The sequence below is a fragment of the Melospiza melodia genome, chromosome 29, assembly GCF_035770615.1.
Source record: "Melospiza melodia melodia isolate bMelMel2 chromosome 29, bMelMel2.pri, whole genome shotgun sequence".
Taxonomy (NCBI): Eukaryota; Metazoa; Chordata; class Aves; order Passeriformes; family Passerellidae; genus Melospiza; species Melospiza melodia.
In genome coordinates, this window is record NC_086222.1 from 6,267,051 (window position 1) to 6,292,473 (window position 25,423).

Genomic DNA, 25,423 nt, shown 5'->3' on the forward strand with positions numbered 1-25,423 from the left:
CAGCTGCTGACCAGCAGAGCCAAGGTTGCACTGACCCCAAGGTCCCCAAGCACCACAAGCACACGGTTTCTTTAACACCTCCAGGGATGGTGATGCCACCCCTGCCCTGAGCAGCCTGTGCCAATGCCTGACAACCTTTTCCATAAAAAAATCTTCTCTAATATCCAACCTAAACCTGACCTAGGGCAACCTGAGGCCATTTCCTCCTGTCCTGTCCCTGTTCCCTGAGAGGACAGCCTGGCCCTCACCCTAGCTGTCCCCTCCTGTCAGGAGCTGTGCCGAGCCACAATGTACCCCCTGAGCCTCCTTTTCTCCAGGCTGAGCCCCTTTCCAGCTCCCTCAGCCTCTCTTCCCAGCTCTGTTCCCTCCCCTGGACATGCTCCAGCACCTCAATGTCTTTTTTTGGGGTAAGGGGCCCAAAATTGGACACAGGATTTGAGATGTGGCCTCACCTGTGCTGACTACAGGGGAAGAAAGCACATGGAAGGGTATTTCCTTGTGTATCGTATCCATTGTACTCAAGGAAAGGTTTCCAAACCTCCAGCTCCCATCCTGACAAACCTCCATGCACACATAGCTGCAGCAGTGATCACCTCTTCCCAAACCTCTCTATCCCAATTTAGGGATCTTGGCTCCACCACAAAGTGAGCCTCAAGTTCTAATGGTGGGAATGCTACAGCTCAGATGCAGAGATGCCAACTTTCCTCATCTCCTCCTCCTTACTTTCCCCCCATATGTTTTTTTTTTTTTTTTTTAATCAAATAAACAAGGAGAAAGATTGCAACCTTTCCCCAAATTTCAGATTTTTACCCCTGACAAGGACATGTTTGGTGTCTGATTGCGCTCACCACGATTCACCAGTTGCTGCTACTGGAGTTGGATTGTTTTTAAACACTCCGGGATTTTGATGATAATAATAACACCTCACTGCAGAGGAAAATTCTGGCTTGATTTTCCATCTCATCTCGGCTCCAGTGCTCCCACTCCTGCCAAGCCAGGAGGCTGGGATGAGCCTGATTGCTCATCAGCTGCAGGCTTCAAGGGCAGTGCCTGGGTTTTGCATCTCCTCCTCACCATCAGCAGGTCCCGTGGGTGGGAAAAATCCATGAGGAGCTACTTAGAGCTGCCCAAATCACACCTGAAGATGTTCAATGAGAGCTCAGCTGGGGTACTGGAGGAGAAATTAACAGGGACACCCTGGGGTCAGGTCTGTGCTGCCCAAGGCACAGGCACCTGAAACAAGTGGGGTGAGAAGGTTTCTCTCTCCCAGGTGACACAATTAAAGCCATGCCACCAGTCCATGCACCCACCATGGTTCATTTTGGGTGAGAAACCAATCAAAACAGCCTTTCTCTCAGCACAGTGATCAGAACAAATTGGCTGCAGAAGCGAGAGGGAGAAGTAAACAAAGCTGTTAACTTGTCAATGACTTGACTGATCAACCGTGGGGAATAGTTGGAGAGGGCTGATGAGCCGTGCAGGTAATCAATGGAGCAGCACTGCCAGGGCTGCAGCTGGGCTGCACAGAGCTCCAGAGACACCCAGGGGTCCCAGAGCCCAGGGGCAGGGCTTGGCCAGGGCACGGGGGGAATAAACCCTGCCCAAAGGTGCACCCAGCGTGGGCAGAGCGTGTTAGACCTGCGAGGACCGGGGATGCTGGATTGAGCAGCAGGGAGGGTGCCCTGGGTTGTCAGGCATGGTTTGGGGGATTCTATTTCCCATCTGCTAGAGGTGAGGCAGTTATTCTCTGTTCATTGGGCAGTTTTATCTATTCCACAACCAATTCTCCCTCCAGGAGATCTCTGCTGTTCATGGGCATTGAGTGTGGGCACTTCCCACAGCATTGAGGTGATGCCAGCTGCCAGCAGCACTGACAGACCCTGGCCATGGATGCTGTGGTCTGGCCCAGCCCATGGTAAATCATCACCTCTCAGGTGTTCACTGATGGGGGCCAGAGATCAAACCCTGGGGGTGTCTTAGGCTGGAAATGGGGCTGTGTGTTCTATTCACCATCTGTCAGAGCTGGGGCAGTTCTCTGCTGTTCATTGGGCAGTTTTCTTTATCCCTCCCACAGCCAATCCTCCCTCCAGGAGATCTCTGCTCTTCATGGGCCATTAATTATTAATTAGCTTCTGTTCATGGGCCATTAATTATTAATTAGCTTCTTTCCATGGCTAGTGAGTGTCCCTGCATGGCTGATCCAATCCCAGCATCCCATGGGGAGATGCCCCGCCCAGGGGAGGAGCCAAGCATTCCTACCTGGATCCAATCTGAGCTTTGGGACACCCCAGCAGCCTTTGCCCCCTGAATTGCCAGAGGAGCAGCTTTGTGCTGCCCTGCATGGCCAGAGGGAGCCCAGGCCCATCTGCAGCAGCCCTGGAGCTGCAGAGGAAAACTCCCCCCTTGTGCAGGATCCCTGCTGCAGCAGAGCCACAGCTGGGGCTGCAGGAGGGCTGAGCCCCCCTGGGATGGGGCTGGGACACCACCCTGACACACAGGGCAGTTCCTGTTATGACTCTGTCAGCCTTCTTTTTTTTTTTTTTTTTTTTTTTTTTTGTTTGTACTATTGCATTTGTATTTTTCATTTTCCTATTAAAGAACTTTTATTCCTCCTCCCATATCTTTGCCTGAGAGCCTCTTAATTTCAAAATTACAATAATTCAGAGGGAGGGGGCTTACATTTTCCTTTTCAAGGAAGGCTCCTGCCTTCCTTAGCAACACCTCTCTTTTCAAACCAAGACAGAGGGGTGGCCAAAGCCCATCCCACCGTGTCCCCCTGGTCCTTCCCTGCACCAGGGGCTGTGAAGGACCCTCATCCCTCCTCTTGAAGGAAACCAGAGAGGCTGTTACTTGAAAAATCTGGGAAAGCTGTTACTGTTTCAAAGGGAAAGCATCAAACTTCATGGACTGGATGATTCCTCCTGCAAATTGAGCTGTTTTTGTGACAGATCAAAACAAAATGCAGATGCTTTAGAAGTGCTGTTTTAATCCTGCTGTTTAAAATCCACCCTCTTCCTCCACCCCATCAATGACAGGGCTGGGCACCAAACCTGTCCACATTAATCCCAGTTTGGCACTTGCCACTGAAGATGTTTTTCTGCCCCTTCCCTTTCACAGATTTACCTTCTTTCACAAGAACTCCTTCTCCCTCTAAGGAGAGGACCTAAGATTTAAGAATCTTTGGCCCCAGAGTCATGAAATCATATGAAAATTGTACTTCTCCCCCCAAGTTAAATTATGAACACTAAATACCTCATTTTAATGTATGCAGAGAAAGTTTAAAACCATTCAGACTATGCCAGCCAGCTGCCAAAGCTGCTTATCCTGGGGAAACACTGGGGCTGTGAGTCACCCCCCAGTCCTGGATGAGCTTGGAGGTGTCACCTCTCCTCGGGGAGTTTTCTACCCCTTTGGCAGTGATGCTGCATTTCATTTTCCCTGCCTACATCATCTTGACTTACCCAGCCACACAATAGACATGACTAATAGCTTAACTATTATTTTGGGTAATCCAATTTCATCACGTGGTCTGTGTTTTCTCAAATCGTTTAATAGGATTAGTCCTTTCTGGGGTCTTCCTACCCCACTCCACCCCCGTAGCAGAATGTCTTTAACCAGATTTATGGATGCTGGCATCTTGAGGAGCTAATTCTCTGCTATGTTTATACTCCTCCTCAGTGCAAAGTGAATCCTGATGCTGTGAAGCTGCTGGAACTTGCCTTTCCCTCTGTTCCAGCTCTTATTTTCCACCTGTGCTTGAGGCCTTTGCAGCTTTACACCTCCATGTGAAATTCCTTTGAGACTGGCAGGAAAAAGACAATGGTGAATGGAGACAGAAACTCACAGGTCTTCATCAGCATAAGAAAGCTGCTCTTGGGGATCTTGAAAGTGATGCTGGACTGGGACCTCATGTTCTAGATCACTGGAACTGCCAAATCCACATATTCCAGGGCAGAAATGATTGGCACAGCAGGCAGGAATGCTTGTGCCTTTCTGTACGTGGAACTCATGCAGCAGAGAGTTGCTGGGTATCTGGGTCTTCTCCAAGGATTTTCTTTTTCTTGGCTGGCTCCTAAAGCTCCTCTGAGGCTTTGACCTGGTCCTGACTTTGGGATGTTTTCAAGGGTTTTGTGGTTTGATCTCTGCAGCATGAGAGGGTCTGCCCTCTCTCTGGCATGGCGAGAGCAGACAGACCTTGGGCCAAGTTTGTATTGACTCTTCAAGGATGGTGGCCAACCTTGGACATGTCAAACAGCCCAGGCAATGCTTTGGGCCACCAAAAATGGTGCCCACCAGCCTGAGCCGGCTCTGTCTGGCTTTCCAGCCCCAGCAGTGCCCCTAAAGCCCCTCCTTCCCTATGACAGGCACTGTTCCCATCCCTTGTGCTCTGTGTGACTCCTGGCGTGTCCTCAGGTTGGCGTGAGGCATGGCCCCTTCTCTGGCAGGTTCCCTGGCCTGCCCTGCCAGAACAGTTAATTATTCAGGGCTCAACTGTGTCTAGATCAGATGGTTGACATTAGCATTATCAACAGGATATCAGGTTCACGTCAGGATTATCAACAGAGGCAGCTGAGTCAGCCGGGTGAGATGGGCTGAGCCCTCATTTTGTGGCAATCTCCTCACAGAAGATGCCAAGGGCAGGGATTTCTGTGTAAGGAACTTGGATTTCTGCTGGCTGGAGTGTGAGCAGCTTGGGGATCTGGCAAGTCATGAGGAGGAATAATAAATATCCAAAGTGTTCCCTTGTGCTAATGCAAACACACAGGCAGCTCACAGGGGAGTAGAATAAAGCTAGGAGTTCACCAAAAATCGTTCATCTTTTCAGTAGGAAATTCATCCATGGAATCACGGAATTGCTCAGTTTGGAAAAGACCTCCAAGACCATTGAGTCTGGGCCTTACTTGGTACTGCCAAGGCCACCACTAACCTGTGTCCCCAAGTGCCACAGCTACACACCTTTTAAATCCCTCCCTCTAAAGACTGTGTCAGGGCTGTTCAACCTTTTTGGGGAAGGAATTGTTCCTAACATCCAGTATAAACCTCTGCTGGTGCAACGTGAGGCTGTTTGTGCTTATTCTATTACTCGTTACTTGAGATAAGAAACCAACCCTCACCTCACCACAAGCTCCTTTCAGGCAGCTGTAGAGAGCAATAAGGTCTCTCCTGAGCCTCCTTTTTGTCAGCTGAAACAACCCCAGCTCCTCCATCCATCCATCCATCCATCCATCCATCCATCCATCCATCCATCCATCCATCCATCCATCCATCCATCCATCCCCAAAATTCTGGTCAAGTCTCTCTTCTCTCACAAACCTCTGGAGTGCCCTTGACACCCTGGCACAGCTCTGCCCTTCTCTGCCATGTCATGGGCAAACAACCCAGTGTGGTTCTGTCCTGGTACAACAGACTGACCCAGAGAGCTCTGTGATTATTTATCAACTTCTCCACAGAACAGCATGAAACAGTATTAAAAAAAAAAAAAAAAAAGACATCTCCAAAAGTAACAACCATGAAGTTCTTCACTACCCACTTCAGTAACAAAGTGGAGCTAAGCAATAAATGCTGGTTAATGCTTTACAAACAACTTTCTAATCCAGAGACACCACCCTGCCTTTTCTATTTGCTTTAATATTTGCCAGCAGTTTCTAGAGTGGAACAGAAAGCCAAGGCTATTTTTGAGACCTGAAGTGAACAGGGTTACTCCTCAATCCCAGAACTCCTTTGGGGTCTCTCTGGGATGGGGTGTGCAAGGGTAGGTGCCGTGTACCCCAAACAGTTGTGCCAAGCCAGGTGGAGAGGATGCTCAGGATGCACAGCATGTTCTTGGCAAAGGTTCCATTGTCACACAGGTTTGGGGAGGAAAGGCTCTCCTGCCCTAGCTCAGCCTGGGCCAGATTGGCCCTTGCTCCTCTTTTTGCTGTTCCCTGATGAACTCAGCCTGACCTGCCAGCTCTGCAATGGATCCACATTCCAGCAGCTGAGCCCTCTGCCAGTGTCTGGTCATGGTACCGGGGAGGTGACATGGGCACACGGTCCTGGAGGGCACCTGAGATCCACTGGGTTTGTTCTGGAACCCACTGGGTGTGTTGTGGGACCCACTGGGTTTGTTGGGAACCCACTGGGTTTGTTGGGGGCCCACTGGGTTTGTTGGGGACCCACTGGGTGTGTTGGGGACCCATGGGGTTTGTTGGGGACCCACCGGGTTTGTTGGGGGCCCACTGGGTTTTTTGTGGGACCCACCGGGTTTGTTGGGGACCCACCGGGTTTGCTGGGGACACCAGCACCCACTGGGTTTCCCATTCTCCTGCCATGCCTGCTGGCCCACATTTTGCAGCTCTCCTGACTGCTCTGTTGTTCATTTGACTCCTTCCCCAAGGGGTGGCACTTGGGGGATGAGTCAAATGATCAACAACTGATGCTGCTGCAGTCACCAAACCCCCACTGGTTTACTGGGGCAGAGATAGTGACAGAAGTAGATGCTCACAGATTTGTTCTCTATTTAAACACATCTCTAGCCCCCACAGTCTGCAATAAAGGAGTAAAGAGGGAATCAAGGAGGGAAATCCCTCAGAACAGCTGCTGCAGGGCTGTGGTGGTGCCACCTCTGTCCCTGTCCCACATCCTCCTTGCACACTCTGCTTCATCCTTCATGCCTCGCTCGTCCCTGGTCACATTCCTCCCTTTTTGGCAGAAAAGCCTCAAACAGAGCTGAAGGCCTCTTAAATCAACATCTTTCCTGACTCAGAAGCTGTAAGAGGATTCATTATTTATGTGGCAGAAACACAAAAGCTTAGCATATTTTAAGCTGTCTGAAACAACTTCAAGGCAACTCTTCCTCTGTCTTCTTTTTTTTAACAAAACACATTGAGATGTCTCTGAACCGAGCAGCAGGGGGAAACTGTTTTTTTAATTCCAAAAGATAAAATAATATGTACAGATTGAGGAAGAGAACGAAAAAACCCCACAATCTAGCTTGGGATCACCAAGGAATGGCCATCAGGGGATGTTGCCTGTGAGGTGTTGGCATAATCCTTGGACAGACTCTGCTGTGATGTGGCACTGATGTCATGGCAGTGGGAGAGGTCAAGGAGACAGCTCTGCTCCTTCACAAGCACATGCAGCTCTATCCTTCAGAGGCAGCAGCAGAGGAGGTGCTGGGTGTCTTTTTTTCCCCTCTTTCTCCCCATTTTTTACATTTTCAATTTAGTCACAGCATCTCTAATTTCCTTAGATCTGAAGCCACCTCGTGAGACTGGAAGGGAACGATATAGAAGAAAGATGAGGAGGAAAAAAACCACCAGTAATCTTGTAAAAGTCAGTTTTGAAAAATCAATTTTCTTGTGTGACAAGATTTGCTTAAGGCTTTTCGTTCTGTGAAATCAGCCCATCATCCTGCGGGAACGCATGAAGGAAGTGGCAAGTGTGGTTTGGAATAACTCAGATTAAAGACTGCTAAATTAGGCACAAAAAGCTGCCACTTCTTGCAAAGGGAGAGGAGATCTGGCCAGAGGAGGCAAGGATGCTCCCTTCTGAATCTCATTCCCAGCTCCAGGAGCAAGTCTGGAAGGAGGGGTGACTGACAAGGCTGGGAGCACACACCCACAGCCCCAAGGTCAGGAAATGAGATGGGGACAGGTTCACTCTGAGGCTGGGAGCACACACCCACATCCCCAAGGTCAGGAAATGAGATGGGGACAGGTTCACTCTGAGGCTGGGAAAGGGCTGGAGCAGAGTTTGGAAAAGTCCCAGTGCTGCCGACTCCTGGGATGCTGGTGGTCCTGGCTGGGATGGAGATGAGCACCACCCACCATGGGGCACCCCATGTTTCTGTGAGCTCTCCTGGAACCCCCAAACCCCTCTGGCAGCCCCACCGTGGCAGAGGCTCCATCCAGCCCCGGGCTGGCTGCTCCATCACTCTGCTCTGGTACTTTCATCGTCTCTGTGTCAGGGATGGTGCTCACCAGTACAAAGCGTTTTCCTTCCCTCCTTTCCCCCCCTCCATCAGACTCTCTCCCCTCTATTCTCTCTCCTAATTAGTTCAAGCTGCCTCTGAACATCTCCCACCCGCTTGTTCCCATTACCTTGACAAGCCAGGGAATGGGAAGACAAATCTCCCTGTCCTCACACCTCCATGAGTGAAGGCTCTTCCAGCCCTGTCTTCCCAGTCTCACCTGGAGCTCTGTGCCTTGGCAGAGGCCCCCCAGCAGCCCCAGTCTCACTTCCCAGCTGCAGGGATAGTTGTGCCTTTTATTTTACTTTATTTCCTTTTTCTAAAGCCTGTCTCTCCACCTGCCACCAGCCATGCTCTGCTCCCTGTCACAGGGAGCTGGCAGATGGGGCTGATGCATCACGAAGGAGATCTGAAGAATTCATTTCCTGGTATTTTTTTTTTCCCCAGCTTTCATTTTCACTTCAGAGCAAAGGTCCAGTTGTCTGGGAGGAAGCTACAAAGACAAACCCAGGCAGGAAAACAGAGATAGTCAGGAAAAATGTTACAGTGCCGATAACTTGAGACCTCGGTGTGCTTTGCATTTATTTCAACTCCTGCTTTAGCTGCATTTTGCTATGTCTATAAATTAGATTTATTCTGTTACTGCTGTGAAATGCCTGCGGGCCCCTTCCCCACTGCAGCTTCTCTTCCCTCCCTGCCAGCTTTGGCTGGGGGAGCAGCAGGGGAGGTGCAGCCCTGCCCAGGGACAGCAGATGGGCTGCCAGCGTCCTGCGGCTGGACAGACGGCAGCCACGGCCACTGCAGGGGACACAGCAGATGGGAGAGGGGGAGCAGGGCAACAAAAACTGCACACTGGCAGAAATGAGAACTTTCCCAGGCTGGGCTGGAGGAGGGAGCTGGCTGGGGGGGGGAGAAGGTCCAAAGTGTGCCAAGAAATGGCAGCAAAACCAAAGTGACCATTCCGTTTCAAGATGCTGAAATGCCTCTGGTCTGGGCCAAACATGTGTTGAGCTGCTCCCCACCTCATCTCTCTGCAGCCTTCTGGGCACCCTGAGACTCTGCAGATGCTCTTGTGGGGCTGCCCCAGAACAGAATTTGGGTTGGAATAGAATCCCAGATGATCCCATAGAATCTCAGAACAGTTTGGGTGGGAAAGGACCTTAATGCTCATTTCATTCCAACACCTTCCCCCAGACCAAGCTGCTCCAAGGCCCATCCAAACCAGCCTTGGAAGGGTCCCGGTGCAGACCCTGGAGGAGAAATCTGGGTGATTTTCCTGTGATAGGGACACTGAGTGCAATCAATGTGGAGAAAAGTGCCCGTGCACCCACAGACTTCACACCTTGTCTGCAGCCACTGGGGCCCTGCAGCGTTTCAAACCCTTGACAGTCCCTTTTAAATATGAAGACAGGTATGATTGTAATTTAATAGGAGTTAATATGGCAGATCCTCCTCCCTGGTTGTGGTCTTGGTGATCAGAAGCTCTGGGAATGCAAGGCACGAGGGGTTGGTCACTTGTATCCTGGGCCTTCCAGGAACAGGCAGAGGAATGCAAGGAACACAAAAACACTCCCAGGAGACACTTTTCAAAGCCACCAGAATTGCATATTAAAATATATCCAGGTTTTATAGTGCCAAAAGAGGGAAAACAGCCCCTGCTCTGGCTTGGCTGGAGGCAGTGCCTATTAAATGGATCATTTGCCACTTCTCTCTCAAAAGTTGCCAATGAAATCATTGCCCTGAATCTCTGATCAGCTTCCCACGATCCAATAATCCCTTCTGGCCTTTACAGCCTATGGATTTATTCCATACAGTGTGAATTTATTCAGCTGACTGGAAGAGGTAGGGACAACTCTGGTGTCATGAAAGGGTGTTAAACCCCAAACAGGCCTTTCCTGGCCTTTCAGCCAGAATAGGGATCTGTGCACATCCACAGCTTGACTGACCAAGCAAAGAAGCAATGGAGATCTAGGTGGAACAGAGACATCTTGCTCCCACTGTCTGGGGTGATTTCTTCTGCTCATCCGACCTGGCAGCAGCAAACAATTCTTGTGACTCTTCCTTCCCTAAGATGTGAATTCCTTGACTCTGTTAGAGATATTATAGATCCTCATGCTCAGATGGAACAGGGTGCACCCATCCATGAGCCCAGCTCTCCTCCCTACCTGGATGTGGGAGGCAGTTTTATTTCACCTTCCCTTTTAACCTGCTAAGGATGTATCCCTGGGGACAGACCTCTGGCATGGGAACAGGTCTGATCCCTGGGAAGTGAGGGTGAGGAATTAGGGATGGGATTCCCTGGAATTCCATCTGAATCAGTGATGTGGAAGGGGTGGAAACAGCCTCAAATTTCATCAAGGAAGGTTTAGATTGGATATTAGGAGACATTTCTTGATTAAAACGTGGATCAGACACATTTAAACAGGACAGTGGTGGAGTTCCCATCCCTGGAGGAATTTAAAAGATGTGTGGATGCAACACTTGGGGATCTGGATTAGTGGTGGCCTTGGAAGTGCAGTGGTAAAAGTTGGACTCAATGATTTTAGAGAGTTTTTCCAACCTAATTGATTCTGTGATTCTATAACTTGCTGACCTTCATTCTGGGCTTCCCCCTCTGCCATAACCAACCACTCAGGGATGGCTGGAATGTCTCTTGGCTCTTTCCCTGGGATTTGTTTTGGAGGATCTGGGTCTGTGTGCTGAGCCCACGACTGACTGATGATGGAAGTGCTCCTGGCAGGGAGTTGGTCCATCCAGCCACATCCACTGGGGCAGGGAAAGTGCAGTGATTCTGCCAAGCCAAGCAAGGGCTGAGCAGCTGCTCACTCCCTCCTCCATTCCCCATCCCTTTGATAAAGCTTTCCCAGATTTCTGCTGCTTTTCCTGCTCTTTGCCAGGCACCAAAGCAATGCTGAGCCACGAGGGAACTGGTTCAAGTGTCTGAGCAAACTTCCAAGCCATTTCCAGCAGGACATGGGGCACGTGCTCTTACAGAACTTGACTCCCCCGTGGGAGCTGAGGCATGTCATGAATCAATCTGGTGAGATGCCAGCAGGTCCCCAAATGGTGCAGACAAGGCTCAAAGGGTAAAGAGCAGCAAAGCTCTGTGGAGTTTGAATTTCTCCCCAGGTTTGTTCAAACAAACTGAGGGAATGTGTCTCCATGGGAGGAATGCCTCCAAGCTGCACAGTGTAAGGCACAGCACAGATGATGCACATTGTGATGTTCTCTTTCTCTCTCACAGCTCCTTGACATCAGGTGAAATCTTTCTGTATCTACAAAATCCTGCCACTTTTTTTTTTTTTTTCCCAAGGCCAGCAGCCAAAACACCCCAAACCTGTACCTGGGCATGTATGAACCTTGGAGACACCAAAGGCACTTGGGCTCTTCATCCACTTATTTTCCTAAAGCTGGGTGGGAAATGCCTATCCTATGGAGAAGAGTGGAGGAACCAGACCAGGGAGCTTTTCCCTGTTGTTGTCCCTTTGTTTGCCCTGGGCAAAGCCAGGGGGAAGCCAGGACTGCCTCCCACCAGGTGTGTTCCAGCCCCAATGCCTTCAAAGAAAACCTTGTTAAGAAGCAGTTGAGTTTGGATTAATATTTGATGAGCGACAGTGAGCTGCTGTTCAGAGATAAAACAGTATTTACTGAGCAAGGGCTTTCCTGCCTTCCTGAGCCAACAAACAAACAGTGCTCAGGGGGAAGCACGAGGAGGTGAGCTTGGGATGGCTGTGGGATGGCTCTGAGCTTGGGATGGCTGTGGGATGGCTCTCAGCAGGAGCGGGGGCATGGTGGGGCTGCCACTCACAGAGCTGCATTCAGGCAGCAGCAGGGGTGGGTGGAATCTGCTTGGACTGCACTTGCTGTGATCCCAGTCTGGCCGTGGGATGGGAAGAAGTGGGGCAGCACCATCCCTTGGGTGGCTGACAAACAAATGTCCCCTGGCTCCTCCTGACCTCTGCTCCTGCTGTAGCACCTGCTGGACTTCTGCAACATCCCTCAGCTATGAAGAGCTGCTCACAACTGCTGTGCTCAACACCTTGCAGCAGCTGGGAGGGCTGTCTGCCTCTTCCCAGCTATGTCTGTGTGTCTGTCTGTCAGTCCCACACTTTCCTTTGAAAGTGCAGTGGTCCCAGAGCTGCAGCTGGTGCTGGAGGGTGGCTGCACATGTCTCCCTCTGCCACCAAAGATAACATTATTTGCAAAGGTCTCTGCCAGCCCTGGGGGTGAGAGCTCTGTGTGGATGCACAGAATGAGATTGGTATCACTGCCCTCCCTGCCTGCACCAGCTCCCCATCGCTCCACAAAAATAATCATCAGCTCAGGAGCCTGAAATGCTCAGGGACTCTGCCTCCTGCAATATTAAACCTTCCCATTTTCTTCTGCCACTTTAAAGATTCTCTTTCTCACTGCGAGTGATAAATAATAACAGCAAGAAAACACCCCACAGACACACAACAGACATCAAAAGCCACGAGAAGATTGGCAAATAGAGAGATCTGAAGGGAGCAAAGAGGAGGCCTGGTTGGGAGTCGGTTCACGTCGCCCTGACTTCTGCTGCTTCCCATTAATTTCACCCGCCATCGCAGGTACAGAACAACGGCGACAGCTAATTACTCTCCCTTTCCCCTTCCTGCCCGTGTGCTTGCAGCAAAAGAAAGCCTGTAAATTCCCAAACTCTCCCCTCCCCATCCCAGAGCTGTCCAGGAAGCTGCAGAGGTGTGTGGGAGCGGGTGTTGAGGTGGGATGTGCACCAGAGCTGTTTGCTGCTCCAGCCTGGCACTGGGATGCTGTGCCAGCAAATGGGCTGGCAGGGGCTGGCAGTGCCTCAGGGGAGGGGAGAGAAAAGGTTAATGTGGTCCCCTGCCACCCCTGGGACACCAGGGAGCCTCTTTGGGCTTCCAGCCCTATGTTCATGGTGCTAAAGCAGATGGGGACACATCCAGGGAAGCGCTGCTGGGGAGCTCAGGTCCCCTTTGAGCCTTTTCCAAGTGGAGGATGCTGCACTGGCAACACCCAGGCAGGTTTTAGTGGGCTGAGCTGCTCCTCAGCTCCAAAGGGAACCTGACAGAGGTGGGATGAACCTGACAGAGGTGGGATAAACCCAGGCCAGATGGGTTTATCCCACCTTAGGGGCTTATGGGTATAAGACCCTGCAGAAGCTGTAGGATGTGTCTGTGCAAAGCTTGCTGTATATGGAAGGGGGGAAAACATCCAAAGAGCAAACCCCTGCTGCCAGAGGGTTAATTCACCCTGTGCCAGAACCCCCTGCTCAGGATCACTGTGACACCTCACCAGCCTCTGCCCTCCCCTTGCTTTTAGTGCCACTGGCCTGTTCTGTGTCCAGAGTGAGTGACAGCCCAAGTGACACCATGGGCACACAAACCTCCCTGGGGAAATGCTGATCCTCAGCAGGAAACTGCTGCCAGCAAGGGAAAGGGGCTGGCATTTCAGCTCCAGCCTCCTCAGCTGGGGAAGGAGCAGAGGAGCTGTGCCTCCAGCTCTGCCCCAGCCCTGCCTGCCTCCCAGCATCAGGAGATGCCAGCAGGTTTTAGAGAAGAGGGGTTCTTGCTTGGAAAATGCCACTGAGGCCAAAGATTTTGTGAAAATCTGTCAGTTTTGAGAAAATGCCATTACCCCTCTGCCTTCAGAAGAGAAGACAAGGTGCAGGCTGTAACTTTCCACTCTGGCTCTGGGAGTGGATTGCTCTGAGGTCTCTTTTCCAACCAAGTTTTTCTTGCATTAAAATCGACCTGTGTGTGATTATATAAGTGAGAATGAAGAAAACTTCCTAAGGAAAAAGCAGCTCAATTTAATCAAAACTACGTTCTCTATAGGGGCAGAGGGGCCTTTTCATCTCTTGGGAAATTGTGTTGAATGTTGTTTCTTTTCCCTTGCCCTTCTAACTAAGAGAATAGGAGATCTGGGCTTAAAGTCTTGGGTCAGCAGGACCACAGAGGTGGTTTAGTGGCTTCATCCTAACAAAGAGCCCGGTTCATGGATGCTTCCCAAGGGAACATCTATGGGTGGGATACTGGACCTCATGTGCTTTTCCCAGGAAAAAAACCCAGGATGCAACCCCAATGCAAAACCTTTGGCTCCTCAAAAACTCCAGCAAGGTGAAGCTTGCTGCTGTGTTGGTGGCCGGGATGGCCCTGCAAAGCTGGCTGTAGATTTATGGCCACAAAAGGGGATTTAGGTTGTTTAAACATTCTTCCTTTCTGTTCAGAGTTATTTACTGACAAACATATTGGGGGGGGGGGGATTAAAAATAAATATTGTCTGAAGATCTGGGATCTCTGTCCAAGCGTGAGGGAAACCATAGGAGAGACATCAGAGTGGTCCTTGCCCAAGGAGGGGAAAAATAATCATGTTTCCTGTTGATTTTTTAAGGCGGAATTAAGTTCATTTTCACCAGTGGTGGGGTCCTGGGGATGGCACCAAGCTCATGTTCTCCTTCTCAAACCTCCAGATGTCCCAGGCCTGGAGTGTTACAGTTCCCATCCTTCTCTCCTGGCCAGTGTCAAGGTGCAGGGGGCTCCTTGTTTGGCTGACCCACTCCAGAGGGCTCCAAGCTTGAGTGCTGGAACATCTGCCAATTTTACATAGTGAAGAGCTTTGGGATCTTGTGGAAGGGAAACAAATCTCCCCTTCATCAATCAGAGCCTTTAAGCAGAAGGAAGCCCCAGCGAGCACTGCTGAGTCCTGTTTGCTTGTCACAGTGGTAGGGAAAAAGCCTTGTGTGAAGTTTACATGCTAAGGGAACTCAAGAAATGAAAAATCCAAAGTGATTGAATTTGTCATGCCTCTTTTTTTTCCCTGCCCCGAACCCTTTTTATGGGAAAGCATAGCCTGAAAAAACATGCAATTAGTTTTAAGAGTAAAGTCCATCATTGAATGAATCCCAAAGCCATTTGAAGCAAAGTAGAATCATGGAGGCTCAGGGGACAGGAAGGGTGACAAGACCTGTGGCCTCAGGATGGGTGAGAAGGGAGGAAGAGGGCAGAGGGGGGACAGCAAAAAACTGTGCTACCAAGATGGCAGCAAAGATGGGAGAGGAGTGTTGGATCCACCTCTGCTTGGTGGAGAAAATCAGCTCAGCTTGGCGTGAGCATGGATCCCAAGGGTGGAAACAGCCAAGAGAAATCACAGAATGCCAAAACAGTTTGGGCTGGAGGGGCCTTAAAGCTCTTCTTGTTCCACCCCTGCCATGGCAGGGACCCCTCCCACTGTCCCAGGCTGCTCCCAGCCCTGTCCAGCCTGGCCTTGGGCACTGCCAGGGATCCAGGGGCAGCCACAGCTGCTCTGGGCACCCTGTGCCAGGGCCTGCCCACCCTCACAGGGAACAATTCCCAATTCCCAATATCCCATCCAGCCCTGCCCTCTGGCAGTGGGAGCCATTCCTCTTTTCCATAGTCCCTGTCCAAGGAAGTGGAAACCTGGACTGGAGCCTTCCAGGCTGCTCCAGTGCACAAGGGATCAGCCCAGATGGGATCAGGGATGATGTGGAAGGCTCCTTTGTTGGGTTTTGCCAGGGTCTTGCCCATGTCTGTTTCCTTGACCAGAGATGGTTGTTTTGCCTTGTACCAGAATCAGTCCTGGGGTAAGAACCACGTGGGTCCTTCACCCAGCCTGCCATGCACTTTGTTTTCCTTCTAGCTGTAAATATGAAACCAGGGCTATTTGTATCTTTGACATTAATTGACTTCTTGAATTAATAACTCTTCTGTGTAACCAGGAACACAATTACAGCTTTGTTGTGCTGGTATCCAGCTGGAAGGGATAGTTCCTACCCAGAAACTTGATTGTACTAATTAAGCTGCACGAGCCTAACAGGAGGAGGGTCATGGTACCTGTCCCCGGAGGTGCCTCCTGTTATTATCCATGGATGGTTCTGCAGAGGTAGGATGGATGGTGAGCCTGTGTGTGCATGCTCAGCCCTTCCAGGCAGGAGGGGTGAGTGGCTGATGGATGAGGCAGGACAGGGCTGTACCTGCTACACAAAGCTCTTTTCTCCCAAAGCGTGCTGACAGCCTGTCCTGCTTCCCAGAGCCATATTTTGTCTGCTTAGACAAAAAAAAACCTGTGATAGGAGGGGTGTTTGCTGATGCAGGAGACCTCACACCTGTGGGAACCCGGAACATCCCTCTGGCTGTCCAGGACGGCCAAGACCCTGCCAGGGGGCTCAGAGACCCTGGCACGGAGCCCAAAACACCTGTGGGTTTGATTATGACCCATGGAGCAAATTACCAACCTTAGATGAAGATCAGCAAGCCACGACAAATTAAGTACAATGATAATGAATTTATCACAAGGTGGAAAAGTAGATTTTAGGGTTTTTGGTATGGGGAGGTTCAGGGGCAAGATGGAGGAATCTGGGTGTGTCCAGCCTTTCTACTTCTTCTTCTTGGCCTCCATCTTCTGCTGTGATGGTGGCACTTTTGGATTGGTTTGGAGTAGAAGCTCACTGTCTAACATAGGTGATGGGTATTGGGAAGTAATTGTAAACATTGTACAGGTAGTTTTTAGTATAAAGACATAACACTGCCCTGGGGCAGGCAGAGTGCCTGGAACTGTCCTGCTGGATGGACCTCAGCAGGGCAGGGGAAAATTTTTTATAAATAAGATACAATAAACAACTTTGAGACCCAGAAATGAAGAGCTCTGACTCCTTCTTCAAGCGCTGGGCTGGGAAATGAGACTTTTAACATTCTCGGGGTTGCAGTGACCAGAAAGGCCCTGAGACACACCCAAAGCCAAGGGCTCATGGCACAGCATCTGCTCTCCTGCCCATCAGTCCCTGAGTGTGCACTCACAGAATCACAGAATCTCCTGAGCTGGGATGCACCCACAGGGATCATCAAGCCCACCCCTGTCCCTGCACAGACACCCCCAAGTCCCACCCTGGGCATCCCTGGCATTGCTGCCCGAACCCTCCTGGAGCTCTGGCAGCCTCGGGGCTGTGCCCATTCCCTGGGGAGCCTGGGCAGTGCCAGCACCCTCTGGGGGAAGAGCCTTTCCTGAAATCCAACCTAGACCTCTCCTGGCACAGCTCCAGCTGTTCCTTCAGGTCACCAGAGAGAAGAGAGGACCCAGAGGGGCTCAGGGCTGGCAGGGACCCCATGCACTGCCTGCACCCCAGATCTCCCTCAGCAAAAACAGACACATTTCCTGCTGCTCCACATCTCCTCAAGCACCTGTGCCCTGCTCTGAGCTCACCCTGGCCCGTGCAGGGGCACTGCAGACTGTGTCCTGCAGATGTGACCCCCTCACCCAGGGAGAATGTCCCACTCAAAGAGATCCCATGGAGATCCCATCCCCTGTGTCCCCTCACACCTCAGGCACCTGCACCTCTGCTCTGGCCCCTCCTGGGCTCAGCTCCACCATGTTGGGCACAGAGAGGCCTATGGTGGTTGCTTAAGGGTTACATGGAGATAGTGACAGAGCTGCTCTGTTCAAATCATAAAAGAGTGTGCAAAAAAAGGGAGACAATTTCTCCCATAATAGACTTTTCACTTGGTGTGCATTGCTCCCAGTGTCCCCAAACAGATGGCTCTGCCAGCTCAGTGCCAGGCCTCTTAATCCACTCCAGATGCCCATGAATCCTTGACTGGAAAGCTGTAGAAGGCAGCGGACACCTGGTGAGTGGCAGAAGAGGAGCCTCTCCATGTGCAACAGCACCATTGAGGCCAGAGTGGCACCAGGGAGCACAGAATGGGGACAGGGACCCTGCCACAGCAGGGAGGGGGGCTGGCTCCAGCCATGGCTACAGGGGCAGCAGAGGCCCTGGGGATGAGCCACAATAACCCAAGCTATTATCTCATTTTATCTGCCCAGTTCTGTCAGCGCCAAGTGGGGAGAAACACAGGAGGAGGAGGTGGAAGGGCCACCAGAAACCACAGCCAGGGGTGCTGAGCTCAGAGACCCTGGCACGGAGCCCAAAACTCCTGTGGGTTTGATTATGACCCATGGAGCAAATTACCAACCTTAGATGAAGATCAGCAAGCCACGACAAATTAAGTACAATGATAATGAATTTATCACAAGGTGGAAAAGTAGATTTCCAGATGGGTCACCTGGACGGGAAGGCGAGATGCTCTCAGCAGAGGGCTGCACTGAGGGGTGCCAGCTCACCTGTACTGGGTGACAGCAGGGTTGGCCTTGGCAGAGCAGTGGAACTTCACAGTGTTGTCCTCCAGCACCGGCTGCGGCTCCACGGACAGGTTCACCAGGGGAGGGTCTGCAAAGAGAGACAGCCCATGAGACACCCAGGACAGCTGGGACACCCCCTGCCCGCTGCCTGCCAGCTCCTCAGGCTGTCAGAAACCCGGCAAAAGCACTCAGACTCCCTGGAGCTGTGATATCACAGAATCCCAGAGTGGGTTGGATTGGAAGGGACCTTAAAGATCACCCAGTTCCATCCCTACTGTGACCGTGTTCACAGGGGTCTGAGGGTGAGGGGAGAGACGAGGCTCTGACTCCATGTTTCAGAAGGCTTGATTTATTATTTTATGATATATATTACATTAAAACTATACTAAAAGAATAGAAGAAAGGATTTCATCAGAAGGCTGGCTAAGAATAGAATAGGAAAGAATGATAACAAAGGTTTGTGGCTTGGGCTCTGTGTCCGAGCCAGCTGGGCTGCCATTGGCCATTAATTAGAAACAATCAACATGGACCAATCACAGATGCACCTGTTGCATTCCACAGCAGCAGATAATCAATGTTTACATTTTGTTCCTGAGGCCTCTCAGCCTCTCAGGAGGAAAAATCCTAAGGAAAGGATTTTCTATAAAAGATGTCTGTGACACCCTACCATGGGCAGCGACACCTTCCACTAAACCAAGCTGCTTCAAGTCTTGCCCAGCCTGGCTTTGAACACTTCCAGCTTCTCTGGAAAACCTTTTCAGGGCCTCATCACCCTCACAGGGGAGAATTTCTTCCTGAGATCTCATCTAACCCTGTCCTCTGGCAGTGGAAGCCATTTTTCAGTTTAAAGCCATATGAGGTTTGTCAGACAAGCTGATGCCACGAACACTGCTCTTCTCTTGAAAGGCTTCAGCAAATAAGACAGGAAGAAGAGCCACAGACACCATTTGATGTAACATTTCACTTGGAAAATGTGACTGCTGGCTCTGATTCTCATTTAAGGACATAAACTCGCCTGCTTTGAGACACTCCAGTTTAATATCTTGCTGTATAACAATGATTTTTTGTCTATCCTCTAACTTTAAAGTGGCATTTCTGCTCTTTCATCAGCCTAATCATCTCTGCCAAGCCCTTACTGGTGTCACAGGCTCTCCAGTCTTCCAGCTGCTCCTCAGTTTCTCTCTTCCTTTTTACATGAGAAGCATCTAAATGCTTTAGCAGCAAATAAAATTTAGGAAAGAACCGATAAAAGCAAGCAGGAAATGGGTGAAATGTTCAGATGCAGAATATCCAGAGTTGTGTTAATTTTTTCTGATGACTGAGGCCTTCAGCTTTAGGTTTTAAGCATTTAAGCTTTAGGTTTTAAGGTCTCCAGGCACCAACAAAACCCTCCACAAGGCCATTTCTTTCTGCTTTTTGCCCCCAAATAAGGTCCCGTGCTTAAAACCTAAAGCTGAAGGCCTCAGTCATCACAAAAAATTAAAACAGCTCTGGATATTCTGCATCTGAACATTTCACCCATTTCCTGCTTGCTTTTATCGGTTCTTTCCTAAATTTTGCTGTGGGGCCACGGCTCCAGCCATGCCCAACGGGTGTCCTGGTTTTCCAGGGATGGTTTTTCCCTGCTGGCCTCTCCCTCCAGCACCCTCAGGTCAGGTCCTGCTGGAGTGACCTGCTCGGTGCCTTTGCTGGAGGGTGTGGGCTCCAACTGGGCAAACTGGTGTGGGGACTGCCTGCACAGCAAGGCTGGGTTATTCCAGCCCTGCGAGGAGCCAGGACAGCTCAGGGACACAGCAGAGGGTCGGAGGTGGCCTGGGCAGTGACCTGGGCTGGGCAGGAGGGGAGAAGCAAAGGCAGAGTCCCGGCAGAGCTCCAGAGCCTCCTTCTCCTTCGCCCCGCGGTATTTACCCAGCCGGAGCCTGGCTTTGTTGTGAGCAAAGCCACCTGCCTTCCTGATGGGAAATTATGACGGGGAAATTATAGGTATTTTCAATTTACCCTAATTTCATTTTAAAATGTGCAATTCAAATGACAATAAAGATGGGCGCAGTTGGGAATATAAATGAGCTTCCCTGACACAGCAGCCCAGAGATGTATAGCGGGCTCCTAATTCATTCCCAGGCATCCTGACACTTCCCTATTGTTAGACAACAACAGCTAATCACCTTCCTTTGTTAAGTATGAATCACACTTCTCTTTAGTAGCTTCCCCATTGTTTGATGGGTTAGGAGCTGTGCCTACGATTTACAGAGAGGAACCTCTTTGTATTAAAATGAGCCTGGCTCCCTCCTGCACTCAAAATAATAAAAAAAAAAAAAATTAAAAAGACAAAAAAAAAAAAAAAAGAAAAAAAAAGAAAAAGAAATGAATTAAAGTCTTTGATCTCTCCTTTCAGAAATGGGATTGGGCTTTCGAGTATTGTGGGTGCTGAGATAGCGTGGGTTGCCTGTGCCACTGTGTTTCTGGGCATTTTAAAGGGAAAAAAGACACAAATTGTAACTCATCAGGATGTAATTCCACTCAGTTACAATTATAATTCCTGCCTGGCTTCTTGTAATGAATTTGAATGATGGAACGAGATAGAGCCAGCCCACAGGCAGCAGAAGGAGGGGTGTGAGTGCTGGTGCAGGTGCTGTGGGGACGGGCACTGGGACAGGTACCAGGGCCAGCATCGCTCCTCAGCAGCCCTGCAGCTCGGGAGGCACCTTGGCAAACCCCTCAGCTCCCCCTGAGCACCTTGGCAAACCCTCAGCTCCCACTGAGCACCTGAGGAATGGCTGCAGGCTGAGCTCCATGGGCTGCAGGTGCTGTGCTGGCCCTTGCCCTGGCGGTGCAGATCCCTCTCTGCACTCCACTCCCTCTGGACAAGCCCTTCCCAACCTCTTCACTAAGGCTGAGGTGCCACTTCAGCCCTGGGCTTTCCACTCCCCAGTGGGAAGCACAAAAGGGAATCAAACACCGCAAAGCTCCAAGGATAAACCCAGCAGGAGACCCTCCAGCACAGCGATGTGCCCCTCATCACCCTCCACTTTCCTTCTCCTCCTCCCACCTCCTGCAGAAACATACAGATGCAGCCAAATCCCTTCTTGCCATGACAAAAAAAAGGTGTAAAAATGAGCATCTGCACATGTGTGTGCAGAGGCTTGGAGCAATGGCTTTGGATAAGCAATAACCCTGCTCCTCCCCATCCCAGCACGCTGGGTGTGCATTTCCATGGATCCACTGGGCTCCTGCGGTATAAATAGTTTATGGCATATCAAACTATTAAACATGATTTTAATCCCAGTTGTGATGTTCGACGCATAACTCACAGGAGGCTGACTTTGATGTGGCTGGTGGAACGGAAATCACATTGAACAGATGTTCCAGCTGGAGCTGCTTAGTGTTTCCATTACAGAGCCTGCACTGGGTTTTTTTTCAGCTCTTTCTGCCGATCCCCCCTTTTTTTTATATATTTGGGAGGGAGGGTTTTATGACTCAGCTCCTTCATTGCTGCTATCATGGTCAGGCATGAGGTTGATGGGACCCCAACTTCAATTTTCCATCAGCTGAAAGAGGATAATCTCTCCCACCAAACACACACCCTTGCTGGGGATAACCTCCATCCTGGTGTTTCTCTGCTGCCTGTGAGCATTGCTGATGCTCTTTTGAGTTGCAGAAGAAAATGAAAGAAAGCGGTAGGAGTGATTTACCAGGCTGCTGCTTCCTGGGAAGTATTATTTTTGGTTCCCTTGGATTTTTTTGCAAGGCCACCTCTCAAGCCATGCAGCTGGGTGATGTTTGCTATGGTGTGAGTTCAACCTGCACTGCTGGAGCTGGAGGGGTCCAGGGGGATGCTGCAGCTCATGCCAGGCTGGGAAGAGCTCCCCAGCCAACAGCTGCTGCTTTCTTTTCCTTATTCCTCCAGAAACCACATCTTTCTCTCCCTGAGGTGCTGCTTCTCTGCTAGAAATTGGAAGAAGACCCATGAGCAGGACTTCCCAGAATAATTTTTTCCCTAATTCCCTAGGGAAAAAATGAGTGGTTCAGATAATTTTTGCTTTTTTTCACTTTTAGCTCTTTGCGAAGTGAATGCAGCTGGTTGTCTACAAGGCTGGGAGTGAGACCTCATGAGCTAAAGCTGGGTTAATAGTTTCACTTGATGATCTTAGAGGTCTTTCCCAACCTTAACAATGCCATGATTCAGTTACTAGACGCAGCTAGAGCAGGCTTTTGCATCCAGGTCAAAATCCACCCCACCTCAGCTTGGTTAATCCATCTTAGTATTTTTCTCTCCCATCACCCATCCAGCTTTGGAAAATTGATATCCTCATTAGCCACCATTAAGAACAACATACTTTTAATAGCTGGGTAGAATATTACTGTTATTATATTCACAGCATGGAGAATTTAATAGCTCAGAGTGGAAATTGGTGTTCTTTATTGGGTTTTTCTCTTTCCCAAGCAGATTCCATGCGGCTTGGGGATTCAGCTCACGTCTCCAGCCCACACTGTACTGCCCTGGTGTAATGATGTCTCTGCTCCATGTTGTTTGTGTGAGTGTGTCTCCAGCTATTGTAGCTGTTTGCTGGCTGTGAAATAACCCAAGCTATTATCTCATTTTATCTGCCCAGTTCTGTCAGGACACGCAGGCAGCAACCCAAGAGCCTGGTAATCTTCCGGCAGCAAAAGCTGGAAGTCTTAAATGCTGAATTTTCTGCTGTGCTCGAGTTTGTTCAGTTGAGTTTGCCAGTTTTAATTGGTCTCTGGAAAGCAGCTGGCATGCTAATATTGAACATCCTGCTTTTGCAAGTGGTGGGTAAATACAGCTGCAGAAACTGGGTGTGTGAATGGAGCGTGGCTGGAAGGGGTTGGGAGGAGCCCAAGAGCAATGGCTGCTGCAGAGGAGAAAAGAGGCCTGTGAAATGTGAATTTTGGAAGATGGCAGATTTTGCTTTGTGGATTTACAGTAAGGGTGAATGATACAGTTCTGACTACAGCCCTGTCCTCTGAGGTGGTGACTGGCTCTGTGTCATGGGAGGGACACTGTCCTGATCAGGTGTCTCACAAAAAATGTATCACTGAACTGCCTGTAAGTCTGGAAACTCGAGATTCTGCACCAGAAATCCTAACAGGACTTATCTCTGCTACTGGCCATGCCCAGAGGTGTTGCTTGCTCACCCAAAACCTTTGTGATCCATCCCTGCTCCAAAGACCCCTGAGGGCCTGGGTCAGGGCAGAACTGGGCCACCCAGAGCATGGCAGCTGGTGCTGCTTTGCTCAGATCCATGGACACACTGGAAGCAGGATATCTCTGTAGTGTGGGTGCTCCTCAGGGAGCTCAGGGGTCATTAAATCTCCTGGCTGTGACTTCACTCTGTGATACTCCAGTGTCCCAGATTGCAAGGCAAGATGTATTCTATTTGCCATCTGTAGGGCAGTTATATTCTGTTACGTGGGCTGTTTTCCTTATCTTTTCCACACCCACTCCTCCCTCAGGAGGGGACATCTGCTGATAACAGCTATTGAATGTCACTGCATGGCTGATAAGAACTACAGCATCCCACTGGGAGATGTGAGCCCAGAGGGAGGAGCCAAGCATTGCTACCCAGATATAATCCAGAGGTTTTTGAGACACCAGCACGGCTTTCTGCACTGGATTCCCCAGAGGAACAGCAGCTGCCTCTCCTTTCACTGGATCTTCAGAGGCAGAGACTGCACCTTTCTACAGGATCCCTGCTCCAGCAGAACCAGCCCTGACACTGCAGGAGGGCTGAGCCACAATTCCAATGGCACTGCTGCCAACACCCTGACCCACAGGGTGTCAGGTTGGGTTCTGACTCTGTCAGTGTTGTTCTAGTGTACTGCATTGTTTATTTTATCCCTTTATTTTCTTACCTATTAAAGAACTGTGATTTCTTGCTCCCATATTTTTGCCTGAGAGCCCCTTAATTTAAAATTTACAGCAATTCAGAGGGGTGGGGAGGGTTTACATTCTCCATTTCAGGGGAGGCTCCTGCCTTCCTAAACAGGCTCCTGTCTTTCCAAACCATGACATCCAGTATCCCAGTAAAGATAAACCCCCAGCTGCATCATGCTGCTCCTGCCTGGAGTCAGAGCCCTGGCTGGAGAGGGCAGAGAGGCCAGGGTGTCCCAGCAGCCAGGGGTGGTGAGATAGAGTAAAGATCCATTCTGAATTAGGTGAAGTGTCTAAGAAAGGTGAAAAGTCTGTGAGGCCAAAGTTGAAGGAAAAACTTGCATGCCGAGACAGTAAGGAGACAGAGAAAGAAAAACAGAAAAGACCACAAGGTCGATTTGGCCCCGACTTAGAAATTCCTTTGATAAAGAAGAACTGGTGCTAAATGTCACACGGAATGAATATGTATGAACTTATTGTGAAACTGTATGCATATGCATTTGGAAGGGGGATAAAAGAAGACCCGAGGTCTTCAGAGGTACGCATGCCTTGTTGGGGGACTTGCGTCCGGCGCGTGTCGTAATAAAAGCATAGCGGGCTTTACAACTTTTATAAAGTTGTGAGGTTTCTTCTTTTCTCCGCAAAACAGTGGCTCAGCCAGCTGTGTACTCACGCTGGATGTCAATGGTGACAGAGGTCTCCTTCCCGCTGGGGATGGCTTTGTTGGTGGCTCGGCACACGATGCTCTCCCCGTTCTCGATGTCGGACGGCGCGATGAACAGAGTGCTCATGATGCTCTCCCTCTTGCCGTCACGGAGGAGTGTCTGCCAGGGGAAACAGGGAGGAGGAAAGTGCTGGAAATGAATTTGTAGCAAACTCTCAAAGCCTGACAGAAGGCTCACATCTGTATGCAAACCTTGAGATAAAAAATGTTGACTTAGAAATGCCATGGACTAGGACAGATATTGTTGAGAGAGAAATGGAATTAGAAACAAGTTTCAAAGGGTGGCCTTGCAAATAAAACTAGATACTGTGGAGAAATAGAACCATGAAAGATGCACTGTAATGGGGCCCACGAGGGGTAATTTTAGATGATTTGCCTTAAGGCATTTACAGCATGGTGTGGTTAAAGCTGATAGGCTAAGAAACGCTTATAGTGCTTTGTAATTGGGAAATAGTCGGCTTCTGATTGTGATGGTGAGAATTATAACATCTATATAGTTTCACCCTTCACATGAGACTGAAAATGGAATAAAAGTTTTTAAAACACCTCTCAGTTGCCCCATCTCTGGGTCAGAAAAGGGCCTAATCTGACAGAAAGGACTTTCCTGCTGGAGAGGGGCCCTTTCCCCATCCCCAGGCTCAATAAGAGCTTCTCAGCCAAGCAGCTTCCTGCAATAACAATTCCTATGGCTGGAATCTGC

At 50.0% G+C, this 25,423-nt stretch overlaps 1 protein-coding gene across 3 annotated transcripts in view; it reads right to left on the reverse strand.

Moving 5' to 3' along the window:
• Positions 1-25,423, reverse strand: part of KIRREL3 (kirre like nephrin family adhesion molecule 3) — a 417,878-nt gene that overhangs the window by 36,079 nt on the left and 356,376 nt on the right. For all 3 annotated transcript variants that reach the window (XM_063178568.1, XM_063178566.1, XM_063178569.1), the window contains 2 exons: positions 24,673-24,823; positions 18,086-18,191 (listed from right to left, as the gene is read on the reverse strand). In XM_063178568.1, coding sequence (XP_063034638.1) covers positions 18,086-18,191; positions 24,673-24,823 — 257 coding nt within the window. The remainder of the gene's footprint in view (positions 1-18,085; positions 18,192-24,672; positions 24,824-25,423) is intronic.